Here is a 22,406-nt window from a genome sequence, read left to right on the forward strand (position 1 = left end):
AGACTGATTGGTCTAAACGATTTCGGTGTGAAATAATCAAGCTTACCCGGATTTGGTATGAAGTTCACTGTGACCTCACGCCACCGACTGGGTATATAGCGCAGCGCCAGGCATGCCTGAAAGATTTCTTCTAGGTGAGGTACTAAATCCTCCAAGCCCCATTGTAAACGGACTGATATAATACCGTCTGGTCCTGGTGTTTTGAACGACGAGAAACTGTTGATGGCCCACCGTATTTTTTCCTCCATGCAGATCTCTTCGGCTGAAATCCAATCATTTGCAGTAGGTTCATGGTTGGTGTCCTGTTCTAAGCACGCGGAACTTCCGGAAACTGAAAAATGCACCTCCATTAATAGATGAAGACTCTCTAAAAGGGTGTCGGTATAAGAATCGTCAGCCTTTTTTACTAATAATAATAATAATACTTTATTTGTGTAAATAAGAATCTACATTCTTTTCCACTCGTCATTTGGCTACATGTCGTTCGATCTGCCACAAGTCGCTTACAAATAAACAGAAAACTAATTCGATATATTGACGGAGAACATGAGACAAACTACTTATACTTAAAAATTTCAAACTTTACAGGTTACATTTCATTGTCTAGAAATTCCTGTACGCTGTAGAATGCGTGACCCAGGAGAATTGCAGTGACCCGTCTTATGAAAGTCCCTAGTGGGAGCTCTCTTATGAGTTCTGGTAATTTGTTAAATAATGTTGGACCATAATAACTTTTTGCCGTTCTACACTTGTTGATTCTATGAAACTTTGGTACAATTGCGTTTTTGTTTCTGGCGTTATATTCATGCACTTTTTTGTGTAATTTGTAATCCTTTATGTCTTTTCTCATATATGTCAAAGTGACCAAAATATAAATAGACGGTACGGTGAGCACTTTGCAATCAATGAATTTATTTTTTACGTTATCTTGTGTTTTTAAATTTGTTAATATTCGCAATACCCTCCTCTGGAGCCCGAAGATGCTCTCCGCATGACATGAGTGACCCCAGGACATTATTCCATAAAGGATGTGCGATTCAATTAGTCCGTGGTAGGCCACCCAAATAACCTCCTCGGAAACATTCTTTAAATTTTGAATTAGGTATATGTTTTCTAATATCTTTTTTTCCTAATTCTATTACGTGTTGTTCCCAGTACAAATGAGAGTCAATAACAATCCCCAAACCGTAGTACGAAATGAAAGCTGTTCAGTTTTGTCCTTGCTTAGTGACAGATAGTTATTATTGCACCAACTCTCTAATTTGTGTCGGGCGTCGGCCATTTCATCTTCCAGACGGTGTAAAGCACCCCTGGAGATAATCGTAGTATCGTCCGCGTAGAGCACCGCTTGACCACGCCCGATAGCATTGGGCATGTCATTAATATAGATAATAAGAAGCAGTGGCCCAAGAATTGATCCGTGCGGTACTCCACGCTTTACACATCTACGAGCCGATGTACAGTTCTTGAAATTAAGGACCTGACTTCTATCAGACAAATATGAACTAATTAACTTTAAAGAAAAGCAAGTAGTAAGCCAATTCGTCCGTTCAGGGTCTGAAGCCATAATCCGATTTAGCCGAGAAACTTCGTTGCAGGAGGAAACTTCCTCACAAAATTTCCTCCACGTTTCTCGTTTTCTATGACGAACGCTTTTTTTGAACTTCGCTAATTTTCCTTTATAAAGTTTCCAATCGGCGTCTAATTTTGAGTTTTTAGCTCTATTAAAGGCTGTTCGTGCCTCCTTTTTGAGTTTGCCGATCTCAGGACACCACCATATGGTAGCAAACCCAGAGACCGTCTCTGATCGGAGGGGACAGGCCTTTTTATAAGCTTTAATTAAGGAATCACTAATGGTATTTAGGTACTCCTCAACTTCAACGCTTTCAGTTGGCTTACGCAACCCAATATCGCTCACCCAGTTAGCAGAGAGCTGAACACGTCCACATCCGTCCTTCTGGGATTACTCTTTAGGTTCTTTCCAATCTTTATGGTTCCAAGATCGAAAGTAATCCATCCAACATTGAAACGTTGTCGAAAACCGTTTCAACAGTTTCCTAATAGATAGATTGGTCGCGGTTGTCCTATTTTATGGTCTGCGAGATCTCCCGATATCAACCCTATCGATTTTTTGTGTGGTTTTTTTTAAAGAAAATGTTAGTCTGAAGGTCTTTCAAGTTACAAATTTGGTCCCTTACCTTTTAGAATTGTTATGTATTTAATATTGATGATTAAGGTTTGTTTTGCTTTTTGGCTTTTTCGCGATTAATTAAGTTACTTTCAAGAAGGAATGCAATGAAATTCCGAAAATACAGTGTAAAAACGTCGTTATAATTCCCCTGTACCGGTTTTTCCAAGTTTTTTTCAGTTCCTGTATTACAACAACGGTTATCCCTTTTTACGTAATTCTTCGATACATACTATCTTGTAAATAATAGTTACGTCTTCTACGAGACGTTAAGTTTAACACGAAATGTAGTTTAAATTTAATTTAGTAATAGTTAACCCTTTTTGTAATAAGCTGGAATAGAATTAATAATATTTAGTAGATACATGCAATTATAACAGCTCAACGCCTATTCAAATTCTGTTGTTTTAGTATTCTCAACTTTATCATCATCAAACTGAAGGTTCTTAATTATATTGAAATCTTGACGACATCACTTCGATTTTCTGAATCCATTTCTTTGCGAACGACAAATTGTGTACAATTGATCTCCATATTTCGACTTACTAATAATATCCGGCAATTTTTTCTCAATCAACATGTAGACAATGCAAGCAATGATTTCAGTCAGTTATTTATAAATCTGTCACTATAATCCGGTCTTCTACACAAAAATCGCTATATATACCGTGTCAATTCAGTACAAAATATTTTCATGTATCATATTTGAGCATAAACCAGCAGTAAACATAGACAAAAGAGGAAGCAAAGAAGAATAATAAACAGTCCTATAATTACTTCATAATATGTAATAATAAATATATTGTTTCGAAAAAAGACAAGATTCGGTGGTGGACAATATGTTGACAGTATCAAACATTTTGCTGTTATAGTATCAATTCCCAGTTACAATTTTGTGAAAATTAAAGCTTAGTCAGATATATTTTTGATTATGGGAAAATATCGATATATAAACTACATTGAACTTTGTTGTTAACAAAATTTACTCAAAAATACTACATTTTATTTATTTATATTATTGAATCGTTCAATTACTTTTAGCAGAACTAAAAGAATCAAAGGAAGTCGCAATACGTAATTAGGTAATAACCTTAATTTTAAATTTTGTTTTATAAATTATCATCTATTTTGTAACAACAAGAAACGAAGTCTTAAATAAAGAAAACATACATCATTAATGTAGTTTTCCCGTACATCTGTAAACACCTCATTAATGTTTTGCTGAAACTAGATTCTGTATCGTCAAACTGTAAAGCAAGTCGTTGCCATTGAAGCGTATTAATCATTCAAAAGCATCTTGACGGCTGGTATTAGTTCAAAGCATAACAGGGGCTAAAACACCACATTTATAATTTTATTTTAAAAGTTACGCTGTAGTACTGACGTTATAAGACTTAAGAGCCATCAACTACTATCTAGCTTTAGGTCATCATCGACCCTTTATAATTTTATGTGTGATTATTTATGTATGTGTGCTTCAAATTTGACTTTTTAACATTTAGTAGGAAACACATAATTTTTCGGAAATGCATGTAAGGAACGAACTATACCGGGTGTTTAAAAAATGTCGGATATTTTACCCACTTATAGTTCTCATCAAGATAAACAAAAAAGTCTTAGTAAATTTAGGTCCTAAAATCAATTGATTCAGAGATATAGTTGCGATATAGTTGAGATATAGATTTTACGTTGCTTTTCAATAAAGTTCATATCTAGTCGTTTAGTCGTGTCCATTCAAAACTAAATACATTTTGTCTTTAGTTATTGTCAATCTCACGTCACTATCGTTGGTGTAGTTGAGTGGTTTTATTTCATGTAATCATGAATAAATAAACTCATTACGATGCTGGTTGACCTCGATCTGTGAGTACTCCTGCAGTAGAAGAGGATGTTTTGAGAAGGGTTGAAGAAAATCCAGGTACGAGTGTAAGAAGAATCTCTGCTGCAGTAAACATTGTTGCCTCTCTAGTTTAGAGAATCTTACGTCGGCAACAATTGTATCCTTACCATGTTCAATGAGTGCAAGAACTTGTCGCTTCTGACTACGTTTCAAGAAGAGCATTTTGTGAAGTGATGTTGCAAAAGCTTGCAAAAAATCCGATATTTCATGCTAGCGTTTTATTCACTGAAAATCCTCATGCTGTTGTGCATCAAGAAGCCAGTATAAGTTTTCTGTAAATGTTTGGCTTGGTATCCTTGGTGACTGATTGATAGGACCAACGATTCTTCCTAATCGCTACTGGTGAAACTTATTTAGACTTTCTGCGAAGCACTTTGCCGATATTATTCGAAGATGTACCTCTCCAGGATAGGTTGCAAATATGGATCATGCACGATGGCGCGCCAACACATCTTGCGATCATTGTTCGTAATTTTCTTAATACTGAATTTTACGGTAATTGAATAGGAAGAGGAGGTTCGATAGTTTGGCTGTTAATAACATGGAAGATCTCCAGCAAAGAATACAAAACACATCTGAAACTATTCGCCAATCTCCAGGAATCTTCGAAAGAGTGCGCGATTCTTTTGTACGAAGATGTCAAGCATGTCTTTAAATGAAGGGAGTCATGTAGAGTATTTACTTTAAGCATTTTGTGTTCAGTTTTTATTGTTCTGTTTGTATTTTCCAAACGGTTTTGCTCAAACGGTCCGTTACCCCGTCAGTCGTCCACAACAACCCGCTACGGCTTACTTTAAAGCAACGAAGAAGTGCGCACTCTTTGGAATTACAGACGAAAAACAAAAAGTTAAGGTTTGGATTTCAAACTGTGTCATACGAACTCAAATTCCTCGGTTTTACAAGATCTTGCTTATAATTCTTTTTTACAGTATAATTACTTAATAGACGAAAAAGATGACGTGGGCAAAGGACCGAACTGCGTTGTGAGCATCCTGCATTATCACCTGCAAACCTACTGTAAGGATATAAAAACACTTGTTCTTTTCTGCGACAATTGCGTTGGGCAGAACAAAAATAATGTTCTGCTGTCGTATTTGCAATGGCAACTGGCTCGAGGACTTAACAAAACGATTTTATTAAATTTCCTGCTTACTGGTCATACGAAATTTGCGCCCGATCATTTCTTCGGCATTTTTAAGGCTAAGTACGCTATCAGTAACATCGACACGTATGAAGATTTACTGAAGTGCGTGGTACAATCGTCACCAGGTGGTTATAATAAAGTTGTATCCTCCGAGAAAGTTGTTTGGTATGAATGGAACAGCTATCTTAAACCATTCTATAAATCACTGATTGGCATAACACAATTTCATCACTTCATAATCAGTACGGACTATGTAAAAACGAAGCAATTCGCAGACAGTGAGGACGTCCAGTCGTTTCACCTCCTGTTAAAACCTATCGATGGTCGAATGCCGCAAATTATACAACCAACTGGTTTATCTTTAGAACGGCAGTGGTATATCCATAACAATCTTCGCAGCTTAGTTTCGGATGAGAGTGGGCATCGAAGAAACGAAAGCAGCAAAAATTTCAGTTTTTTCATATTTGTGCTCCACTTGCTCTTCATTTTTAGTGAACTTTTAAATAAGTTACGACTTTTTGGTTTTCACTATTGGAAAGAGCGTCTCAAACTGAGTCTGAATCGGTAGAAAAGTGGAAAATGATTTTTTGACACCTAAGCCCCTTATTCGTAGACCAGGTCACATATATATTTTTCTATGATGCAAAAGTATTAACAGGTTAGTCCAGGCAGACGTCATCTCTTATGACATGCGACTATTGGAGTGCTAAATAGACTATTACTAAGAACATTTTAAATGAAATAAATTGGTGATGTATACTTATAGTGTGTTTACGGTTATGTGATTTTATCTTTAAGGAATGATTAAACTTCTTAAAAGAAAGTCATTAACGTAAAAATGGCTTAACAAAAGTTACATAATATTTTATGAAATCCGTCTTGTTGAACGCAAAGAGATGTTATTAAATTATTTTTGTTAAAAAAAGAGAAAACCAATAACTTTCCGTTCCTACTAGGTAAATTGATAGAAGTAAAAGCATCTATTTCACCAGAGAGACGCATACACAGACCCGATGTCACAGTAGTGCACACTGCACTGTTGGTTTGACATAAATTTCGAATAAATCCTAATAAGGAAGCTAAAAATGACTCATCAGCAGTGAATACGTTGACATGGTGTTAATTTATGGGGAAGTACGCCAGATAGCTGCTGCCGCAAGTAGATTGTATGCTGAGTGGTTTCTTAACAGGTCAACACCGATTCCACAAAAATTCACCGCTCTAGTAATCCGTGAAACTGGTATATTGTAAATATTTCAAGATCGAGATGATGGACCTGGTCGACACCAACGAATTTTGGGTGCCGAAGAAGAAATCTTAAGTCTTGTCAAAGAAAAATCTTCTATGACAAATATTTCCTCAAGCTGGCGCACACCCCTTTAAATCGTGTAGTTCTCCAACATTTAGATAAGGTATTGAAAATAATTTGATTTAACTTTTCAACTTGTTTTCTACTGTAGTATACACCCTATGAATGTTTAAACGTTATTTTGAAACTGCCTATTAAATTAATTTTATGAATTTTTTTCCTACATGTCGCGTAAGTGGAGAAATATCTTTTCACGTGTCCAATTAGGTTTATCGAATAAAACGGCACGCACAACGAAAAACAGGGTAATACATCATAATTACGAGAAAGCTTTTGCATTTATTATCGGTACCCGTGTATGAATATTTTTGCCGTCAAAGAAAATTATATGGTACAAACAATCTATTAAAACCTTAACAAGGGTTTTTTACATTACATACCACTGCGATAAAAACTTGTTGCATGTCATAAAGAATAATTAAATTCCAACCTTTTTTTATGTTTACAACATTTAGCTCGAGAAATTTATGTAATTTTGTTTTCAAGTAGTATCTAGTTAGTAGTATTGTATGAAATTTGAAAATTATTTTGAACTTTCAAATATTGAATATCAACATTATATTAGTAAAGTGTTTTTACTATAACATTACCATCAGAAATTTAACAACTTTTCAAGTGTTAACTTTATTTCAAGTGTAAGAAATTGTCTTGACATTTGGTTCATGTAATCTTTGGACGTTTTAGTGGTATCTCTTCTCCAACTACAGCCTTTGGATATATTAACGCATTTTTACATCCCATGAGACAATTGTTTGTCGATGTTATAAATGTTGTTTACATAACTCCAAAACAAGAGATTTCAGGAAATCTCTCCTATACTCATTTTTTGTTAAATTATTGTTTTTGTGTCTCACTAATGCATTTATTGCTACGATGTTTATCATACCAAAGAATACGATAAGATGTCATTGGCACGATTTTTTAGAAACTGAATACGTTTCACACAATGCTTCGACAGTATCAACCCCACCTTTGAATTATAAAATAATACTAATTGGCGTAATTCAAATAAAGTTAAGATCAGTAAAATCAGAATGTCGAAAAGCAACAAGGAGAAAATATAATCTTGAAAGACTGGAGGAATTATCCGCACTACGAGAGTTCAAGAGAACCATCAAAGAAAACTCTGACCATTCGAATGAAATCGGAAATGAAGATCAAGTAGAAAGATGGACAAAATACAAGAGGAGAAAGAAAGCTAACTAACAGGCCCCACCATACCAATATACCAAAGAAAGACGGAGAGGGAACATCATAACGGTGGAAAAAGAACAAATAAGAACATGGGAGGAACGTTTCTTCATGATAAAACAAGAACAAAAGCACAACCTCTGCTGAGAATAAACATAAAACATCCAACAAAAGAGGAAGTCATGCCAGCAGTATCTAAGCTGTGTACAGCGCGAACCAACAGGCTCAGACAAGATACTGGCTGAATTACTAAATGTAGGTCCATTCAACCATTACCCAACAGAGTATGGGAAGAAGAAAAATCCTGTCAGACTGGAAGGAGGGAATAATTATAAAACTCCCGAAGAAGGGCGATATATCGAAGTACTGTAACTGGAAGTGCACCACACTTTTCAATATGATTAACTAAATCATAGCTGATAAAATAAATACAAGAATAATGGAGCAAATTAAAACAAAACTCAGAACGGAACAGGAACGTTTCAGATCAAATAGATCATGCGTCGACCACATGAACAGTTTAAGAACAATAGCTGAACAAGGCATGGAATAGAGAGCCACAATGCATATGGCGTTCATAAATTTCAAGCGAGAATTCGATTCACTAAATCATAGAGCGCTATGGCACATCTTAGAGCTAGCCGGAATCCCATCCAAAATAATAGCACTATTAAAAGAATTTTGCAAAGATGCAAAGTGCTGCGTATTACATGAAACAATGATGCCCCCTGTCCCCATTACGCTTTAGCATAGCACTAGACTGGATCATGAATACCACAAACTACCTACAACGAGGTATTGCATGAGAATTACACCGACAACTACTAAATCTAGATTATGTAGATGACATATGCCAGGTAGCGCATACTTTCAGTGATATGCAAGCGCGTCTAGAAAAACTGAGGGAAGTCGTCAAGATAGTCAATAGCTATAGACGCGAAACTGCAGGTGTTCACCAACAGATGCTTCTAAAACATATTAAAAATTAAACGGTTAGACCGAATAAGAAACGAGGAATGTACTCTTTGTGACTCTATATACAGGGTGAGTCAGAAAGAGTGGGAAATCCGAATACCGGAGATACTAGACACCAAAATATGATGATTTAACCTAACATCTCTTATACAAATGTCAGTGGTTTTCGAGGCATAGGGTGTTGAAAGTTAAATTGTTATTTCGAAATTTCTTGATAATTTTGAAGTTTTTTGTACTATTAGCATAAAATTTGATAGTTTTATGTTTTCAAGCATGAGAAATAGGAACTTGTTTTGTTATTGCTCGTAGAGGGCGGTAGATACACACTGCTCGTTCAATAAATCAAATCATAAGTTTTTTGGCTGTGGAGCTACGACCAATAAAGGTGCATTTAAACCAAACGAACAAAGAGCTAGAGCTAGAACAAGAGCATGCTTTCTTGATCTTTTAGTGTAAACGAAATCGCGTTTTTAGCGTTTACACCAAAATATCAACGAGCAAAAACGAGAATCAAGAATCAGAATTCTTGCACATAGATGTTTAGATCAGCCGAACGAATGCTCATTCGGCTAGAACACAAGAACGCTTTGAAGAGACCGCTCCGATGAGCGAGCACATCCGAACACGCAAGAAGGCTCTTAGCAATTGTTCGCACGCTCTAGTGCCGTTTACATCAAGCAATCGAACATTCCTAGAATATTCTCTAGAATCTTTGAGAACACAGACAGAACATCGAAAGAATGCTCTACATCTGTTTACACTAAAAGAATATGATAGAGTGGGGATAGAATGAGCATTCGCTCGTCTGATGTAAATCGGTCCTAAGAGCTAAAAATCACAAAGAGCATTCAATTTTACATAAAAAAGGTACTCTTATTTAAATTGTCTAAGTCTATCGGTTTTCGAATTATTTACTTTTAAATGTTTAAATGTATTTTATCTTCTAAAATTGTTATTTTTTAACATAGCAAAGTTGGCTTATTTTTCCGCTCATGTTTCGACAATTGCTTGTTAATTGTCAACATTGATCTAATTTCCGTGTGCAATAATCATTTTTACCAACAACAAAGTTATTACCAATTTGAATGTCACGACGTAATAAGTTTTCTAATAGTGAGAAATTCAGATTTGAGTCCACTGGATTTTTGAATATAATCACAATATTCTATTGTTATTAATTAATTGTTATTGTTATCGATTATTATCGTTACTAATTGCTATTGTTACTGTGTGTTATTGATTTTAAATGTTAACCTTAAAATTACTTTGAAACAATTAAAAGCAGATAACTTGGAAACCAGTAGACTTACACAATGTAAGCAAGACTACCTTTTTTGTGTAGAATTGAAAGCTCCTTCAGATTTCTGGTTCTAATTCACCATACCTCAACTGACAAAATAGTTATGACTTGATATCTCAAACGTGCAGTGTGTATCTAGCGCCCTCTATGAGTAATCACAAAACAAAATTCAAATTCGTATTTCTTAACAGCTTAACATATAACTACTAAATATTATGTTAATAGTACAAAAAGCTTCAAAATTATCAAGAAATTTCGAGATAAGAATTTAACTTTCAACACCCTGTGCCTTGAAAACCACCGACATTTGTATAAGATGTTAGGTTAAATCGTCATATTTTGGTGTCTAGTGTCTCCGGTATTCGGATTTCCCATTCTTTCTGTCTCACCCTGTATATGTTAGTATACATTACAATCAAATCTAATATATTATTAGTGATCATGCCATTACTGGCGTTAAGGAGTTTTTTGCGTCTCCTCTAGGTTCTGGTCTATTGGATACTAATATAACTGTTAATCCTTACATTTTTGGGAGGAACATCTCCTATCCATTGGATAACATCACACCCATGATAGTAGCAGCTCATAGCATCTGACTTATCGGTGTCGATACTTCTTGTTCACTGGCTGTGTCATGATCACTTTCAATACTACAATAATTTTTATTTCTTCATCGGACCAATGTTCAATAATTTTCTCATTTACCAACGCCGATGTTTAAGATCTATTTACGATCGATCTCGATGTAGCTGGCCGTGAATCCATTTCACAAAATAATTCTCTTTAGTTACAAAAAAAGTTTTTATAAAATGATATCTCGTGTACGTATCAACGCGAGAATGGGTAAAAAGTACACCGTTTACTAGTTTTAAAGCAATTCTTATAACTGCAAAAGATAACAACATTCTAAATATACAAAAAGGCAATAAAACAAGGTCTAACGAAAGTACAAAGAATCCTAACAATACTTATAAAATTTGTGCTAACAGTTTTAATTGATACCTTTTTTTGATTTGAACAAGGCTTTCGACTGTGTTGACCACGAGTTATTGTTGCTAAAAGTATAAGGTCACCATTTTAGTAACTCTACTGCTGAAAGGCTAACAAAAGTAGACTTCTGATGAAATTACAATTAAATATGCAGTCTCACAAGGATCTGTACTTGGTCCGATACTGTTTTGCCCCTTAACTTTTTCCTAATTTTCTTGATCAGATCTATACGGAGCTTCCTATCTCGGTTTAAATCTAATAATCTTGTGGTGAATGCGTCCAAGACTGAGTCATTAACATTTGACTCAACGGAGAATTGTTGAATACCATTTGACACTTTGATTGTCACTTATTCGGACACTTCTGCCCGCAGGTATTCTACGCCATTCTATGTTGGGGTCACTTTGCTCACGCTGCTCAGGCTTTTCGAATACAAAGGAGATCTTTGAGAGTCATGACTCGGCAAAGTTTGCGCTTTGCCGAGAGTTGCAGATCCAAATTCTCTGAATTGAATATCTTGACTGTTCCGTGTATATCACTTGTATATTCTAGAATGTCTACAATACATTAAAAATAATTCAACCTCATACCGTAAAGTAAGCGATAAACACAATTATTACACTAGAAATAGTAACGATATTGAAATAGATTTTACTCGTACTGTGAGAGCGTGAGATGGCGTGAACTATTACGCCGCCAAACTGTTCAATGTGCTTGAAGCTAAGCTGTTTAGAACTAAAATAAGCCTTGAATTTAAAAGTTTCTATAACATTGATCAATATCTACCGAGTTCCTTGTCTACCAATCCAGTGATTTGGAAATCTCCGGTTAAGCCAGTTACACGAACATTCGCAGCATAATGCGGTGGAGCACTATCCTGCTGGAAGAACAACTGATGTTTGTCGAGTACTTGAATACCTTCTTCATGAAGATAGTTTTCCACTTCTTCAGTTATTAGAGGATCGATGATGTTCTCCAACATATTCAAGTACATGTCATCATTTAGCGTTTCATTAATGAATCCTGCCCAAACATTAATCTTTTGAGGTCTCTGGGTATGTTCCTCTCTTGTCATATGGGGATGTTCCAGTCGCTCCAGGATATACGTACATTATGCTTGTTCACATGTTCATTGAAGTAAAAAGTGCACTCATCACTGAAGCAAATGTTTTTTACTAAATTTGGATTCGCAATGATCATTTTAATATTTGCATCTTGTAATGGCGAAATTTATATTGTTCGGTGGATGCTGCAACGTGACGCAAAGAACTGGTTGGTTCCATGGTAAAATTTTTGATTACTTCCATCTCCGCCAGTTCATCTATTACCTTATTAGTATGCCTTTTCTTGTTCTCTACCGATCCAGTTACTTCAAATTTTTGCACAAGTTCGCGAACGTATTTATGCTCCATATGCATATTTGAATGTCTTTGATTAAAAAACATTTCTGTTGCACGACCACATTGCTTGGCACCATAAATGTAGATAACTTCCACCCTTTCAGCAATAGACTACACCATTTTTACGGAAACCAATGTAGGTTAAGTTGACTAAACGGAAACAACTAATGTGACAATTTGTTAGACAAAACGGGTTGTTTTATTTTCTTTCCACGCATAACTAATGAAAATTAGGTTTCTATAGCGCTTACCGTTTTCCTGAAGTGGCAATGATAAACTTTGTCATAAAATGTATTACAAAATAGGAAACGCGGGCAAGTGTCACATCACCATAATTCTTATAAGATAAAGCTTTCATTTGAGATACCACACGATGAATCATTCCATTTAAAATTTTTGGAGAGCTATTCGTGGGGGCGCAGTGGTAAACGTCAAAAGTGTGAATCATAGGTCAAACCGTTTCCCCCTTGAAATATAAATGAATTTGTTTTCGGAAATTTTCAATTTCCTTTTGATTTCAGAAATATCTCAGGCGGATCGTTTTCAAAAAATTACCCCGTATAATAAACGAATATACGCTAAACAATTTCGATAACGTGGAGGGCTTGCTGATGGCATTGCTATAATTTGTAATCATGCGTTTTTTGTTGTAACATCTTGCAACTTTTATTTTTTGCTTACTGTAGTCAATTCCTGTTAATTGTATTGTTTTTATAATGCTTTCCTTTTTTAGCCTAGATTTTCGTAGTATATATTTTGTATACTTTTTGCTGTACTTTTACTTTATGCTATTACTATGTATATGTAGGGGCATGTATTGTACCGTGGATCATTTTATTTTTAAAGCTAATATTTCAAAATTTACCAGCTATTAATCAAATCTCTTGGTTAAAATCGATTCTGTAATGCTTTAATTGATAAAATTTCATAGCCGCAATCGCAAAGTAGTTCATTTTATGGGTAAATCATTCGTCGAAAGAAAAAATGTGAATTGATCCAAAGTACAGTACAGGGTTGTACCTTGAACCAACGATGAATGTACGTTGGAACAATTAGTAACTACACCTAATTTTATTTATGTATATTATTATTAACAATAATAGATAATAAAATGTGACAAGTACCTACCATTATCAACAGGATAGACTGAAAGTATTTCATAGATACATTTTTAATTACAAAACATTGTATTGACTGAAGTCAACTGAAAAGATAATTTGTTCTTCTTGTCTTTTTGACAATCCAACATAAGCAGGCGAGGGAAGACGAACCAGTACACCATACTACCAACAAAAGAAACATCTTCATCGCCGAGAACAAAGTTTCGAGCTGCTTTTGTGCCAACAATTTTTTTGTGAAATTGCACGTTGCACTCCTCATCAATTTTCTTAACTATTCTGGCCACAAAGTGTTTTTTCGTCTTTTTAGTTGCTAATTGTACTAGTACATAATCTTTTTCTTAAATAGAGCGGTTGTTTACGACTTTTTCGATTTTTTCTTCTCTACTCAATTCAAAGTAGCTTTGTGAATCATCATCTGATGAAGACTGACAAAGCTGAATATTTTTGTAACTTCCCTCTTCACTACATTCTTTCTTGAATTTTACTGCTTCTTTAGCAATTTTTCTTTTTACATTTTGTTTAGCAGTTTTTTTAATCTGTTTAATTTCTTTTAACATCATTTTTGCTTATATTTAGTTTAATGTTAATAACTATTTCTTTTCTTATTTTCAGCCATTCTATCTTTGTACCTTAGAAACGAACTTCATCTCTCTGAAAATAGCTCCACAATGGTGTATCACATTTTTATAATGATATGCTATATTTTACCTATTGTAGGTGCAATATGTGCTGATAGTTTTTTAGGTAGATACAGGTAATTTGCCCATTTAACCTAAAACTTGTAAGATTTCGAATTAATCAAATCATTTTTAGGACAATTTTTTATTTTTCTATAGTTTATTTGATTGGAAACATCATAATGGTTATTACAGCCATACCTATATTCGATTTAAACCCAATGTAAGTTTAGTTTTGAACCAAAACAGTAATAATTTTTAAAGCTATTTTCTTTTAGTACAATGACTGTACTTGGTTTAGCATTAATATCAATTGGGACCGGTGGTGCAAAACCATGTTTGGCAGCTTTCGGTGGTGATCAGTTTTACTTGCCCATGCAAAAAATCCAATTACAACAATTCTTCTCCATATTCTACTTCAGCATTAATTTGGGTGGATTCGTCGGAATGATTATCACACCAATAATGAGAAAGGCAATCACATGTTTTGGGGATGACACCTGTTATGCTTTAGGTTTTGGATTTCCTGCAGTCCTAATTTTTCTATCGTTGTGTGAGTTCTCGTAATAATTTACTAACACGTTGTATGTATATAACTAATCGGGATTCTACAATTTTTATCACATATTCTTGTTTATCATTCCGATAAATTATAAATACAACAACAAGTATAGATACGCATTGATGATTTATAACGTGATAAATCAAATCCGTAATATCCGTAACATTTTTGCATATTATCGCGGTTGATATCGAGATTATTTTTCCTGACATATATTTTTTATATATTAATTGTAGTCTACAGGATATTTTGATTGATCTTGACTTCTTTCTTGATTTATAATGTTATTTAGAAAATATCAAATATTTTTTTTATAAAATTATCTTATCATTATTTTTCTTTTAGTTTTTAATTTAATTATAAATTTTTTTGTTTAGTAATTTTCGTAATGGGTAAACAATGGTACAGGTTGAAAACACCAAAAGGAAATGTTGTCTTAGAATTCGCTCATTGCACATCGGTAAACAATTTAGATCCGCTTAAACCTGTGTTATAATAACTTTTTTGTAACATTATAGTACGCTATAGTAAAAAACATCAAGAAGCCGAAAATAACAACGGGTAACCACTGGTTGGACAGCGCAAAAGACCGTTTCGGTGGTAAGCTCATCTACGACATGAAAATCGTCTTTGCGGTTTTGTTCCTGTATACTCCGTTACCGTTGTTTTGGTCGTTGTTCGATCAACAAGGATCCCGGTGGACTTTCCAAGTAAGTAACTTACTAACCGACACAACTTCTACGGTTGCCATTCCTCCTACTAAACCTTTACACGACAAGAGTTTACCTGCATTATTGAAAGGAGGAGAAACTTTTAGGTTTCTAAGAACAGGTCGATATTAAAGTTTTTGACATATGAAGTTATTTCAACTTTAATAAAATATTAAAATTAAGCAATTTAATATAAGTACGAAGGCTTTCACGGCCGGAGTGAATTGAAACCTTTTCAAAAAAGACGCATGGCAAAACCCGAAAGTTTCTAGTGTTAGTTCTAATTTTAGTTCAATAAGCAATTTAAGTTATTATTGTTTCAAATATTATAGACTATGTCTTCTTAAGTTCAAACAAAAACTGAAAAAATGAGACTCTTAATATTTATACCCTAGACATTCGTATTGCTCTGAATTTTCATTTAATACTTATTTGGTAAACTCGATTAGCGGAACATTAGCTTAATAATTGTGTTGGTTCTCTCCCATTTCCCAATACTGGAAGGAACCATGCCCCTATCCCTATATCCCACCTAACCAAAAATCACTCACACCCATCTCTGACCTGTAAAACGATCAAAAATCACTTCGTGGAGTACAACCGAAGGAAAAACCCCTCAGTCCACGGCAGACCAGAAGCAGCTTGTTTCAGCAGCGACGAATCCTGTAGACGGTTAGAGGGTGATAAGAATCTCCGAGTCAGAAAAGGCTGCCTAAAGAACATGACTATTGCAACGTACAATGTGAAAATTTTAGGAATGGACGAACGCCTCATTGAATTAGAAGAGGGAATCATCGGCAAAGATTGGAATGTACTGTGCTTGTGCGAAGTTAGAAGGAAGCAAGAAATATGCACCAAGTTACCATCTGGAAATACTTTGTACCGTACCATAAGCATCACGACCAATAATAATAACATAGCAGGATAATGCTATTATTGCTAATAATGGTTGCTAATTCATAGTATATCAAAAACACGTAGTATTTTTACAAGAGTCATCATAATCAATAGTTGTACAGCCATATAGGGGGGTCTCGACTTTCTCTAGCCTTGTCCGCTATCCTTTCCGGTCTCTCGCAAGGATCCGCCAGTTTGCTGCATCGATCTTTCCCGCATCCTCGGATACCTATCGTCTTTCCATCTAAGCCTTGGTCTTCCCCTGCCTCTATTGCCTATTGGTACGGCCTCAAAAGTTCATCTCGTTGGTATGCCCATGTCATAACATGCTACATGTCCTGCCCATCTAAGCCTGACAATCTGGATCGTTGTTATTATGTCTCTATTTCCCGATCCTCTACATAAGTTATCAAGTTCAAAATTACCACACCATATATTTTCTGCAAGATTTTTCTTTCAAATGTAGCTAGAGCGTCTCATCTGTTTTTGTTAAAATCCATATTTCGGCGCCGAGTCGTAGATCAACACTGGTACAATTTTATAAATTCTGATCTTTGTACTTCTTGATAAGTTCGATTTACGCAGATATTTTGTCAGTCCATAGTAGTAGCGGTTAGTAAGCATAATGCGGCTATTTATTTCTTTACTAACATCATTACTTCGGTTTATCATAGCTCTGAGGTATACGAACTCTTCCACTGCTTTGATGTTGTACTCTCCATATGTGATCCTTTGACCCGCGTCTCTAGCCATGCGTTCTTCTTCTTGGTCATAAGAGCCCAGCAGTTCGGAGAAGTATTCCACCCATCCAGTCCGAATTTATCCGTGCTTCCTCTCACATATATTGACTTTCGGTTTAAAATCCTTTGTTATGTTGCTGACTCGTTGGTAGAAGTTTCTGACTGGTTTTTAAGTCGTTCTATCTTCTATTTTCTTCTCGTCTAAGATGTCTGTCCATCTCCTCTTTTTCCCTTGTTTTCCGCTGTTGCTTCCTCTGGTATACTTTGTTCTTTCTATTCGTCACCTCTTGGCATTCTTCATCAAACCAGTCGTTTCGTGGTGTTTTATGGTAAAAACCAAGATGTTTTCGGCTGCTTGTTTTATGATCTCGTTAGCACATTACCACATAGAGTTTACTGGTTCGTCAATGCATCGAAAGTACAATGCACTGTAGCAATTGGCTCGCAGCTGCTATAACTCTGACTAATAGAATTATTGGTACAATTGGTTATTTGCGAACGCCCCCGCACCCTGGAGTAAGGAAATCCCCACCCCTCTATCCTTTCCTCCCTATTCTCATATAGCATATCCCATTCCCTGTCTTCCAGCCATCGTAGTATTTCTCTTCCTTCTCCATTCAGTACCTTACGCTTGAACCGTCTCCCCCTCCTTCCCCCTACATTACCCTCTTCCCCTTCTACCCTATTCTTGCGTTAAAGTCCTCCCTGCAATCAGACCACCGTCACCCCATTATATCTGTTTCAATTTGTAACAAGCAATACTATATCAGGTAAAGATGTTACGAAAGCATCCGAAAAAGTATCGGTGTTCTAATCGACAAATGCGGTTGGTCGGATAAAACAGATCGATTAAGAGATTTCTGTACGCGGAAAGAGGGGCACCACCTAGCGGTAGGTAGTGAAAGCTTACCTAAAAATATAACCTTGAACTCATATCTTCAGAACGTTTAAAGGCACGTCTCACGACGCTTGAATGCACGCGTGGCCGAAATTAGGAATATTTCGGAAATAATACAATTTAATTTCCCCAATTGCTAGGTTAGGTTTCCCACAGAACTCTACAATTTTTAAAATTTTTTTACGTAAGCTTTCACTACCTATCACTAGGTGGCGCAAATTTATCTAGTTACTTTTTTTAAAAGTCACCAGATCTAGTTACTTTTCCACTATCAACTGAAATCTAGTATTTTTTGCCCCCCCCCCCAGATTTAAGTTGGTCACTTTCCCTATACTTTTAATATTTTAGCGTGACGTCACAAGGAGCCGCTCCTGGTCCAGAACCGACATTACTATACTACTTCCAAGGTCTTATCTCTTTATGTCAGCGGTCTCTGACTCGTCGTTTCAAAATAGACAAGTTTGATCGTCAGCTTATCCAAGGTTGAAGAGGTGGTATTTTAGAGGCATATGGCCGGTTAGGAAACCTGAGAGCGACCTTAGGTCCCCTTTGCTGTGGTATAAAACCTCTCCTTTTCTTTTGCGAGAGAGCTATCATACTTTTCGCCTGTCGCTGTTCTGGAAGTTTTTTCCAGCGCAGTACTACCTATTGTTTAATTGAATAGAGGCTATTTATGAACTGACATTCTGCCAAACAATTTATTGTTGCTCTTTGTTGGCTATACAAAAAGCCCTTATCAGTAGAAGCTACTTGGGAAATACATCCGAATCACTAATACCTTCATCTAAAAACCTTTGAATATCCATTTGAAATTATAACAAACACTTCTTTTCGTTGTTGGAATTACCTTTCACTTACATGGTTTAATAATCTTTACAAAAAAAACTTTTGCTTTTCTTGGTGGTTGGTGCGCTCGTTTTGTTAGCTTTGATTCCACATACAATAAAAACGCTTCTCAGGCACTTTTTTTGCCTATTAAGGGAGCCTTTTGAATATTTTCCCATGAAACTAATATTATAGTAAAATTATTAAATGAAATTAATTGTGAACTACTCTAAAACTACAAGTTCAATTTTGTCTATTCCAGCAATATCAGTTTTCCCGGAATAAGTAATTACGTTTGTTCGAAATATGTTTAATATTGTTTCTCGCGGAAATTCATTATTAATCACTAGTTTACGTTTTGATATGAAACCAACAATCATTTTCAATACATATTTAGGGTTCTTCATATTTATAAACAAATAATCAGGAATTGCATTCTTTTAAGACGAATCACGTTACAATAACAAATTCTCATTTCTACGTATTGTTTCAATTGTAACAAATAGAGATATGTTTGATATAAAACATGATTGCGATGAAAATCTCACTTGAAAAACAGCGTGCGCCGTCAAAATGAGATAATTAATCAAATAATTAACAAAAACTTTGTACGCAATAAGTGTTTTATTTTTAATTCATACATTCTGATTCAAGATTTATTTATCGGATGCTGAGATCAAATTCGCAGCAATTTCAAATTATCAATCATGTAATTAATTACCTTGTCACAACTGGTTTAATCCACGAAGTGTAATTCCACACAATCCGATCTTAATACAATTAATTTTTTAGTTTCAAGTAATTTATGTTGACATAAATCAATAAATCGTTTCTGTAATTACTCCTTTGGTGGTAGTTTGTAGTAGAGGCATGTGGACGCTTTTGAACTTCCTATTTAGCCACATCAATCAATAGTCGATGTACTAAATACACCTGTGAGACAAGTTATACAAACTTGGAAAATGATACTGAAACAGTCAATTATCTTCGATATGCATGAATGTAACTTTGTATAGGTACTTATGGTATTTGAAAATGTAAAAGACTTTTGATATTTATGGTGTATGGAAAGTAATCTTTTATAATTGGTTATTTTAAAACGGTTAATTTATATGGCTTTGAAAATCATCATTAATAAATTAATAAAACAAAAGATCGCAAAGATAAATAACGTCGCATGTGTTAGATGTGATGTCAGAGAAGTTTCTAAAGTTTCATGGACATAGAAGTATCACGTATATACCAAGTAGCTTTGTTTAGCCGTTATTACACTTTAAAGTTGAACAAAAAATTACTTTTCTCCGAAGTTCTTGAAAACGTGAAGTGCTTTGACGAACCCACTAAGGGTACGTTTATGTTGGAGCTGCTAATAAATGCATTTCTATGGATTAGCATATAGCGATGCGTATCTCAACGCGTCGCTCCGATATAAACACCTGTATATAAAATCATGACATCATTTTCTTTGCTTTGCTACTATCGTTGCTCTTATCGTTTATCGCAGCTCCAATATAGACGTACCCGTAAATATAATTTTCAATAAAGATTTACTGTTAAAAGTTCTAAACAAATATGTTCTGTTTTGGTTATTTAATGGTCTAAGAGTAAGGTCGGTCGTTTATAAAGTGCAGATGTTGTTCATTCCGCAATAAAAGCTAAAAGTTCAACTATTATGAGTAGAATCTAGGTCATAAAACGTAAATAAGTAGTGTAGAGTGTGTACGAGATAGATATAAATAAAAGGATATTGTTTTGTATGGAGTAGAAGCTGTAGTTTCTATTGCTTGTACGTCAGTTTGACAGACGAGCCAACACGAGTTACGGACCTAATCCTCCAAATAAAACATTTTATTTTTTCTTGAAACTTGTTGAATTGTGCCATTAAAAGAGCTTTTCTTTCAAAATCATTTTTTATCAAGTCGGAAAATAAATTAGATTCATGAAAACTAATTTGCAAACAGACATCGAAGTTCAAAATATTTATATTTAACAAAAAATAATGGAAGTAAGAAAGAAGAGAAAAAGAACACAGTAGGTTAGTACTATTTCATGGTTTATTGCCAAAAATTGATTTAGAACTTTAAAATAAGGACATGGAAATGAAACAAGGAAAGATAATTGAAAAGTGTAAACAAATTGGTGAATGTAAAGACCAAGAAATGACGTATGCAAAGATTATGACAGGTAGTGGCCAGGTTACATGGAAGTCGAGTGTATGAGATGTTAAAAACATATAATGAAAAGAGGAAAAAGTCTAGAAGAGGGGTTTCAATAGTCATAATTGGATATATTGGCGACACAGATACAAAAACTGCTAGAAGTGGGGTCAAAATGAATGTTAGACATATACTACGTATATTGTATGCAAATATATATTTATTTCTATTCCTACTCCTCTTTCAACTCCTCTTCATTCGTCTCTGTTTCTCCACGTGTCCTCCTCCATCATCGCTCATCCGCATCTCTCCATCAACACCTTCTTTCCAATTCCTCCGTGGTTTTCCCCTCCTTCTTCTTCCTTGTGATGTCCAGTGCAATACTTTCTTTGGTAGCCAATCTTGATTTTGTACCCAATTTGTACATGTTTTATTTTCATTATATCTCTTATATTTCGTTTCTAATTCTTTCTAGTCTATATTATTCTCGTCTCCAATAATTCATTTCTGTGTTTTTTCTTGTTCTTTCTGTGTTATGTTTTATTGATCAAACTTCACAGCTATAGATTATTATATATCTAATTATTGAGTTGTATATTCCGTTTGTTTTCTTTTTTTATATGTTTATCCTACAGTATACTGCTTAGCATTCTTACCCTGCAGATTTCTTTCGATCATCGCCTTGTCAAGCGTTACCTCCTACGATATTTTGACGCCCGGATATTTATTATATATTTATTATTATTCCCGGACCTGCAATGTTTGATATTTAATAATAATAACCTAATAATAAACTGTTTATTGAGCCAGAAATAATGATAACAAGAAATATAAATATAAATATAATTAACAAGGCAAAATAAAATAATCCTTACAACTAAAATAAATAAAAAGTATTCAAATTACATTGGCTCAAATGGTACAAGAATAGAAAAGGTAGCAACACTACCACTGATTTTAACTTGTACCAAGACAAACAAAAACAGAAAAAAAAATCGTATACCCTCGACAGACAACAAGTTCCATAGTTGCGCAATCCAGTAAGAGAAGGAACGACAGAACTTAGCAGACCGGTGATGTGGTATCGTTATCGCAAATCTGTCTCAAGTTTAAGTTATGAATGTTTGTTCTAAATCTTATTTTATGAACAAGGTACAACGGCACAAATATTGCAACGGAATCTCTGTTTCATATTCAGCCAACCACTACACATTAGAACCGGGGAAATATGATCTCTTCGTTTAACGCTATAAACAAAGCGCAAGCAAGAGTTTTGAACAACTTGTACCTTGCGCATTGATTCAAAAGACAAGCAAGAGCTAAAAACAACACTACAATAATGGAAGTTGGACAAAACTAGGCT

The 22,406-nt window shown here is 34.9% G+C and overlaps 1 protein-coding gene across 2 annotated transcripts in view; it reads left to right on the top strand.

The window, feature by feature from the left end:
• Window positions 1-22,406, top strand: part of LOC111415279 (peptide transporter family 1-like) — a 68,419-nt gene that overhangs the window by 19,077 nt on the left and 26,936 nt on the right. For both annotated transcript variants that reach the window (XM_071198739.1, XM_071198742.1), the window contains exons 3-7: window positions 14,191-14,332; window positions 14,392-14,478; window positions 14,534-14,808; window positions 15,195-15,277; window positions 15,336-15,527. In XM_071198739.1, coding sequence (XP_071054840.1) covers window positions 14,191-14,332; window positions 14,392-14,478; window positions 14,534-14,808; window positions 15,195-15,277; window positions 15,336-15,527 — 779 coding nt within the window. The remainder of the gene's footprint in view (window positions 1-14,190; window positions 14,333-14,391; window positions 14,479-14,533; window positions 14,809-15,194; window positions 15,278-15,335; window positions 15,528-22,406) is intronic.

This window comes from Onthophagus taurus, chromosome 1, assembly GCF_036711975.1.
Source record: "Onthophagus taurus isolate NC chromosome 1, IU_Otau_3.0, whole genome shotgun sequence".
NCBI lineage: Eukaryota > Metazoa > Arthropoda > Insecta > Coleoptera > Scarabaeidae > Onthophagus > Onthophagus taurus.